The sequence below is a fragment of the Propithecus coquereli genome, unplaced genomic scaffold, assembly GCF_000956105.1.
Source record: "Propithecus coquereli isolate 6110/MARCELLA unplaced genomic scaffold, Pcoq_1.0 Scaffold513, whole genome shotgun sequence".
Taxonomy (NCBI): Eukaryota; Metazoa; Chordata; class Mammalia; order Primates; family Indriidae; genus Propithecus; species Propithecus coquereli.
This window is the reverse complement of record NW_012150986.1, coordinates 787,342-796,206: the sequence shown is the minus strand read 5'-3', so window position 1 is coordinate 796,206 and position 8,865 is coordinate 787,342. Positions and strand designations below refer to the sequence as shown.

General features: G+C 38.1%; 1 protein-coding gene across 2 annotated transcripts in view; it reads right to left on the bottom strand.

Moving 5' to 3' along the window:
* REPS2 (RALBP1 associated Eps domain containing 2) overlaps positions 1-8,865 on the bottom strand; it is a 213,224-nt gene that overhangs the window by 86,244 nt on the left and 118,115 nt on the right. For both annotated transcript variants that reach the window (XM_012656630.1, XM_012656629.1), the window contains 2 exons: positions 6,111-6,174; positions 3,597-3,739 (listed from right to left, as the gene is read on the bottom strand). In XM_012656630.1, the coding sequence (XP_012512084.1) occupies positions 3,597-3,739; positions 6,111-6,174 (207 nt within the window). The remainder of the gene's footprint in view (positions 1-3,596; positions 3,740-6,110; positions 6,175-8,865) is intronic.

Here is an 8,865-nt window from a genome sequence, read left to right as displayed (position 1 = left end):
GGGCCCTGGTGATTTTTCATTTTTCTGACCATACCTGGTGGTCTGTTTCCTTGATAAACACTCAGCAAAATACCTTTCAAAGCACCATTCCTCAAACCAGCCCCAAGAGCAGTTTAAACCAATGTAAGATTTCTTTTTGTAGTCTACCAATCAGTGCTTTGACTGGAATTATATGACTCATGCCTTATCATGAGGGGGTCTTGCTGGGTAGAAAGCTGACACTTTCAAGAACTACAAATGTCATCAATTAACTGCTAAATCTCTCTACAATGTCTTCACATCTATCTCCACCATCACCTCCTCAATATGAGACCCCCACTGCTGCAGATTGGACTGCTACCATAACTTAGTCTTCTGGTTTCCACCCTTCAAAACCTATTCTCTGGACACCAACCAGCATGGTCATTTCAAATAGCAAATCTGATTGTGTCATTTCTCTACCTAAAACAGGTCAAGGTTATTGCCCATGATCTGTTCCCCACCTTCCTCTTCAGCTTCATTCTGTCACTCTAGCTACTGTGGCCTGGATAGTCCATTCCTCCAGCCTCCAAGCCCCTTCTCAGTACCTCTCCAGCACATCCCCCATTACCCTCTTCTTTACCTAAGTAGCCCTTAGCCCAGCCTTCACATCATAGCCTAAGCATTTAATTAAATTTTCCCTAAGGCCATGCACCCTCTGGTTGTGAATATACTTCCCTTTCATAGCACCTACCACTGGTTCCAATGACGTCTATCTTCTACTTGCCCACAAGTGCCATGCTTCAGGGTAGGAACTCTGTTTTATATAGCATTCTGATCACAGAGAATAATATGGTGCATATTGTACAATAAGTACTCAATAAATATTTTTTAACAAACTATATGGCCAAAATTTCTACCAGAATTCACCCAGTTACCTAGACATGAAACTATCAAAAGGCTCATGGCTAAGCCACCAAGTAAGTAATCCAACTTATCCTTCCATCTCTGCCCTTTATTTTGTAGCATTAGGGAAAATGGACTGTTTCTGTAATTACAAGTAAAATGGCATCAAATACAATTCCTGTTTCATTATTTTATTGAAAATAAGCTTGTATAGTTTTGAATACATGACCGTATCAACCAAATTTATACTCTTCACCAATCCTGTCAAAAACTGGATTAGATTTTTTAAAAAACTGAATATAGATCAATTAGAAAAATGTTGGAACAAGAATAACAGCTAAGCTTTTTTAGAAAATCTAAATGGGATACCATAAAAATGAACAAAAAAAATGAATAGGACCACTCATATTTTGCAAAGAGTCTAAGATCACAGATAAGATCCAGATGGTTCTGACCATTTTCTTGAGCTTCATACAAAGATAAACATGGGTAATAAAGCATTTAAAAATAAACTGCTAAAGCCTCAAGGTTTGCTAAAATATACTGTCACTGAGTTTGATGGGGTTTTATGAGGTCTCTCATGTTTTCTGTTAGAACTACATAATTATTATTTAAGATTAATCCCACAAGCCCTGGAAATGATGTGCGATTTTTGTTTAATTGAAGTATATGTGACAGATTCTTCAGTTGTTTCTGTATAAATGCATGTAGACAGTCTCCATAAAAGACCAGGAAGAAATGAGGGGCTCCATTCCAAGGGAAAGGAGTTGCCTCTTGATTGGCACTCTTTGATAGACTCCTCTCTGCTGAATAAGCAAGTCAAAAGAAACCATTTCAGCTGTACAGTAATCAAGGGGTTATTTCTCTTCTGTTAGCATACTTTTAGCTCAGGGCTTTCAGATTTCTAAAAATTCTATCAGTAACTTTTGAAACAGTCCATGAAACACCTGGACACCTACAAAGTGACTTCTCAAACAAGAAGTCACAACATGTGCCATAGGTTCCAGGGCCATGTGGCATTTGAACAACAAAACAGCATTAACCAAGACCCCTAAATGGAAAACTAAGTATGGGCAAGGGAGATGAGGTTACCCAGGACTCTCTCCAGGGCTTAAAAGAGGATACAGTTAAGATATTAAATATAACTAAATAGCCGTAGAGCAGACCTTGGCCCTTTGGCCAGCTGTTAATCCCCTTTAGAGAGAGACAAAAGCCCCATGTGCCCCTGGCCCCTAGGAGAAGGAGTTTCTCTATGACTCTGCACTACCTTGGTAATGAGAACCATGCAGGCACCAAGATAGCCCCTGGAATGTCAGTGCTTCTTTGCCTCACTCCCAGAGAAACAGAAACAAAGAAAGGAGAGAGGGAGAAGGGAGGAGGGAGAGAAGAAGAGAGAGAGAGACACACACAAATAGGAAGAGAACAGTTTACTATGCTGCTCAATTACAAGCTAATTCCATGAGGGTCTTCCCCAGCCTCTAAGGAAAGGCAGCAAGCTAGAGTTACAGCTGTGGGCACAAAGCAGCTATTACTAGCAAAATCCAAGTGCATAAATTAGTAGGTTTTGCTCTCTGAACTCTTCCCTTCAGATATTTTATGAAGGCATTTGAAGAAGATCCCAAGATAGGTCACTTAGCACCAGCCACAAGTTTGGTATCTTCCTTTTGGTTGAGCCCCTACCCCCTCACTACCTAACACAGAAAATGATAGACTTTTCATTTAAAAGAGTCAGCAACCCCAAGACTGACTTAGATAAGACATTTGCTACTTTGAGTCTGGTGTCATCATGAGGAAGGGATTAATCTAAGGCCTTTTCCTGATCCATCACAAATGTATACTCCATTAATAAGTAATTACTGTTTCTGTAGATACTGTTCTCTCTTGCCAATAATCACCCATGACTAAGCTCTCATTTCTTTAAGAGCCCTTCCCTAAAAAGTGAGAAAGTTGTTGAAAGCACCAGTTGTTTCTGGACCCTTTCAATAAACACTTTACTTCTCTAAATAATAGAAATCAGACCAGTGCCCACTGCCTTTGAAAAGGGCAAGAGACAATATTAAAAGTCTTCCAAAGGAATTAATACAAATGTTGTACTCATCGTGCCTCTTTCCTATCTAGAGAATTCAAAACAGTAGTTTGAGGGTGACTGCTTTGTTAAGGTGAAAGACAAAATGAGTTCTAGTCCAACCTTCTAGTGTGTTGGAATGTTCTATGTCTTTATCTGATTGTAGTTACATGGGTGTATACACATATAAAAATACTTTGTACATTTAAGGTTACAGCACTTTGCACATTTCGCTGCATGTAGTTTTTAACTTTTTAATTAGGTATAAGAGTTCTATTCCATTTCACCACCCAAGGCCACTTGGAGACACTGGGATGTGCCTAAAGATGCTAAGCCAGCACTTGGCTCTACAAGATCTTCCTCTTCATTTATATCAGCTGGGAACTTCAGTACTTGCCCATTTCACAACTGTCACAAAAGGGTCAGTGACTTTGTTTCAAATTCATCCAGAGGGTACTAGAATGAGAATAACATATGAGTCACACTTACCCATATTAGCCCTATTACTCATATTATGAGACGTGAAAGTCTAATATCAGTTAAAGAAAAATAACTATAGCTATCAGTGATTCCCCAAAGTGTCTGGACACCATTTTAAGAAACACAAGTTTCTCGTAAGGCCTCGAGGGAAAGTGCCTAAGGTTTCCCATTCATGATGAGGACTTACCTGCTTGTAGGTACTCTGGCTGCAGAGTTGGAGGTAGGCCCTCAGGCAGTGGGTAGCCGTTCTTCCGGGCCACAATGAGATGAAAAGCAGCACAGAACTCAGGCAGAGTCAGGGCTCCATCGCAGTCAGCATCACTAAGCTCCCTAAACAAAACAAATGTCATGAGTACCTACTGCGGGACTTAGAGGAAGGTTACTCGGCCCAGACATGCAAACACAACTCCCAGGCTCTCTAGTGATGGCCCTGGAGCATCCTGGCCAAATCCATTTGAAATTTCAGGGGGCTACTCAGAGAAAGAAAAATGCTGATTGACAGCATTGGCATCAGTAGCATTTTGTAAACAAAAATTTAAATTCTTCGGGTTCTCTGATTGGTCTATTTTACAAAACTGAGGACACGGGACAAGAAACTGTGGCACAAAAAGAAAAGAGATGCCTGGAATTGCACAGTTAATTGACAGTCATTCAGTAAATGCAGGCTGCATGGCGTGGAAAGCCCCAGACTTGATGCTTAACACAGGCAGAGAAAGGGTGGCCCCAGCCACTTTACAGTTGCCCCAACTATTATGCAGTCTACTCAGAGCACAGAAATAAATGCTTCGTTTTTCAGCTTTAAAGGAAAACCTTGAACTTTTCAAGTCATGTAAATTTTTGTATCAAACTGTTCTTTGCTTGAGAATTCCCCCCGGGAAAATACAAGTAAGCTCAATAAATATTGATTGAACTATGTTTTAAGATAAAACTGGCAAATAAGGAAGACTGGAACCAGATAAGACAAACAGGATGAAAGGGAGAATCTTAAGAAGGCTTATCTTTGTTTCAGTCACTATTTCCCACTAAAAGGCACACACCTATTTGCTGAGCACAAAAGAACTAAGTAACTAACACTCCATAAGCTCAACCATCTCTTAGGTGTACAGAGACAAGTATTACAGAGATAAGACTTATACAAAATTGTTCTAGAAAGGTGTAACTATTTGGAAAAAAACACTTCTAAGGTAAGCTGCACAACTTTCCTTTGGACCTTTCATATCCCCCTCTCCAATTTAGAATGCACCAGCCCTGAAATAGCTGTTCTCCCAAGGTGAGGAGTCAGGGAACTGCTTCCAACGCCCGATGGAAAGAATACCATTTAGCTTTCATGGATATGCCTTGACAAAAAAATAGGAAACCTCATGCCGATAATGTTAAGACTGGGAATTCTGCCAAAACAGACCGTATTCTTTTCAAAATGATAATTTATTTTTTTCCTAGCTTTAAAATCTACTATAAGGCCTGTTGAGGGGGGCAAATGTTATATCAGAATATATTGTTGAAGAACCTAAATCTACCTCAGAATCCCAGATACACTGGCACACACAAGGATTATCAGAATAGTTTTCTCCAATAAGATGCACAAAACATGACAAGCAATTTTTAATCCTATCATAATTTTTATAAATCCTCGTGCAAAAAGCTTTATATGAATATGCCAATGTTTTAGTTATATATTTATAGTAGTATGATCTCCTGCCCAGTCTTAACTAGCTCATACATAGCCGGGAGTTTACAGCAGCACCAAGCATTTTTGCAAACGCAAACAGCCATCTGGACCATCCATCCCAGCACAGCCCTTCTGGAGCCAGAGCTACGGCAAGGTGCGGTGCATGCCGCAGCTGCAAGTCTGAATTAGGCCTCGCTGATAAACACCGTCCAAATTTACAAAGCTCAGGGGCAGACAGAATAGTCAAGTTTGACCTGATTCCAAAATATTCCTGGACCTTCTGTTCACTCAGCCTTATAAAATATTATAAAGAATAGCTTTTCAAGGTCCTCCGGTTACATGTAGCACATCGAGTAGAAAAATCTGAAAATAAAATCTACAAGATGGAAAGTCTCATATGTCCACAAATTGCCTAGACTGAAAAGGGATTGAGACAGGGATGATAATTAGGAAATTACTTTTAAAATAATAGTTAACGCTTATACTGCTTAGTATGTGCCAGGCACTGTTCATTGTGCTTTTCATATAATAACTTCACAGCAATGAGAATCTGAGTTCTATTCACTATAAGTCTGTCAAAAAAAAAAAAATCACTCAAAAGTTAAGACTTTTGGCCGGGCGCGGTGGCTCACGCCTGTAATCCTAGCACTCTGGGAGGCCGAGGCGGGCGGATTGTTTGAGCTCAGGAGTTCGAAATCAGCCTGAGCAAGAGCGAGACCCCGTCTCTACTAAAATTAGAAAGAAATTAATTGGACAACTAAAAATATATAGAAAAAATTAGCCGAGCATGGTGGCGCATGCCTGTAGTCCCAGCTACTCGGGAGGCTGAGGAAGGAGGATTGCTTGAGCCTAGGAGTTTGAGGTTGCTGTGAGCTAGGATGACGCCACGGCACTCTAGCCCAGGCAACACAGTGAGACTCTGTCTCAAAAAAAAAAAAAAAGTTAAGACTTTTAAAAAATACAAAGGTAGGAGCTAAACACTGGGTATGTATGAATGATGGTATGATATTATGTTGAATTAATTGTACTTACCATATATAAGAGAGTTCTGGAATGGAAAGCTTTGATTTGGTGAAGAAGTTCTTGGCCACAGAACCTGTCAAGAGCCATTGTTTAATAAAGCATTAATTGCTTATCTAGAATAGCTTTTATATTTATATACCAATGAATCGCCATTTTTTCATTCAGCAATCTCTACTATATAACCACAAATACATTTATTCCTCAAAGCAACTATGAATCATAGGACTAAAAGCAACATATGAGCAACTTTTAAAGAATATGTAAATTAGAATAGGGCAAAAGAAGCAATAACACAGTATCGTGACAGATGCAAATCATACAAATTCATTCCTGCTTCATTTTTACCAAAAATCTGCAAAATTTTACTAAAAACTCAAAAGATGAATTTCAAACAAATTTGACAAATTTCAAATAGAAATTTCCAGTAGAAAAGTAATACACAGCCATGGTAGAAAACCAAGCAAAAAGAAGAAAATTAACACCATTAATCCCACTACACAGTGATAAAACAGACATCTTAGGAAAGATTTTTGGTGAAATTTAAGATCTCTTATTGGCTCTTTGAGCAGCTTAGCCAGGAAGCTTTCTTTATTCATTGTAAATTTACCAATATCAATTGCAATCAGGCAATCATTCCATTTCACATGCCATGTAACTGAAAGTCTCAGCTGTACTTGAAACATTAGACCTTATTGAGATTGAATTTTTTATGCTTTCAGCTTTCAACACAGTTTCACGATTCAAAAATCTCAATTCTAATACAACGAACCGTTCAAATCAAAGCTCTAAGCTTTGTTCTAAATTGATAAAGTCAAAAGACTTTCCATGACAATCACAAATCTTCTAATTGACCTTAAAACAATGGACTATAATGGACCCTAAAGCAGACTTACTTTCCTTTGCCAGATTATTAAGGACCAATGGCAAAACACCCTAAAAATTAATGAGCCTTCTCCCCAAAAGCATCCTGGAAATAATGCTGACATGTGACTCTTGGCCACCAATGCAGCCACCTTGTCAAATATTTGTCAAAAATGTCTTGCAAGGCTATTTGCCAGCTATACCTGTGTAGGGAACTTACCAGGAAGGGAGCTTTTAAGACTGGAAGTTGCTCTGGGTGAGTCCATGAGTGGTGAGTGAATGTGAAGGCCTAGGACATTACTGTACACTACTGTAGACTTTATAAACACTGGACACCTAAGCTATCCAAAATGTATTTAAAATTTTTTTCTTTCTTCAATACTGAATTAACCTTAGCTTGCCATAATTTTTTTACTTTATAAGCTTTTTGATTTTTTAAACTTGTTGACTCTTTTGTGATAACACAGCTTAAAAAACAAACACATTGTACAGCTTTACAAAAATATTTTCTTTCTCCTTATTCTATAAGATTTTTTCCATTTTTAAATTTGTTTTGCCTTTTAAACTTTTTTGTTAAAAATTAAAACACAAACACACACATCGGCCTAGGCCTACACAGGGTCAGGATCACCAACATCACTGTCTTCCACCTCCACATCTTGTCCCCCTGGAAGGTCTTCAGGGACAATAACATGCATGGAGCTGTCATCTCCTATGATAACAATGTCTTCTTCTGGAATACCTCCTGAAGGACCTGCCTGAGGCTGTTCTACAGTTAACCTGTTTTTATAAGCAGAAGTAGTATACTCTAAATTAACAATAAAAGTATAGCATAATAAAAACATAACCCAGTAACACAGTCATTTGTTATCATTATCAGGTACTGTACATAATTGTATGTCCTAGACTTTTATATGATCGGCAGCTCCGCAGGTTTGTTTATACCAGCATCACCACAAACCTGTGAGTGCTACATTGTGCTACAACATTATGACAGCTAGGACGTCACTAGGCAATAAGAATTTTTCAGCTCTAGCATTATATTATTACAGGACCATCACTATACATGAGGTTCATTGCTGACCGACTGTAGATAAAATCGTCGGGGCTATGTGATAGGTGCATAGGGGTTTGTTATACTAGCCAATCTAGCTGTATCTACATTTGAAATTCTGCAAAATAAAAAAGTAAAAAGAAAATAAAAACATTTCTAACAAGTACCTATTCATAATTGGCTAAATATCTGCATACACGGTGAAGAAACTTGCTTGAGCAGGTGGCTAATACGTGAAATCTGGGTTTCTGCTTCTTAAATCACGATGTCATCATTAATTTATTGTATCTACACTATTTTCTCTTCAATAAAGCCATTACAACCAATCAGTAAACGATGTTTGCATTTATATTTCGATTACACATCTTATTTCACAAGGAAAAACTAGTCTTAGTCCACACTTCAATATGTCAGATTACAATTATCAAGGATATACTGTTATTCTTCAAAATTGAAGTATAAAAAGAAAGCTTTATGAATTTTTCTGCCAGACTCTACTATTTCACTGTTTGTTTAGTATTCAGCCTGGTAAAAAGAAGGCACACAGGAATTAAATCAATTCCTCTCAGGTTGAATTTTACATGAGAACTCAACCGAAATACATATATCTGAAGACAATCCAGAACTGACATGTGAAAAAATGCTGGCCAATTTTCCTCCATTTTAATTTCTCTCAAAAAAAAAAAAAACAGAAAAAAAAAACAGAGCCAAAGAAAAAAAGCTTGGATATATACTTTATTGAACAGATAATGAAAGTATTCAGCCTGGTAAAAAGAAGGCACACAGGAATTAAATCAATTCCTCTCAGGTTGAATTTTACATGAGAACTCAACCGAAATACATATATCT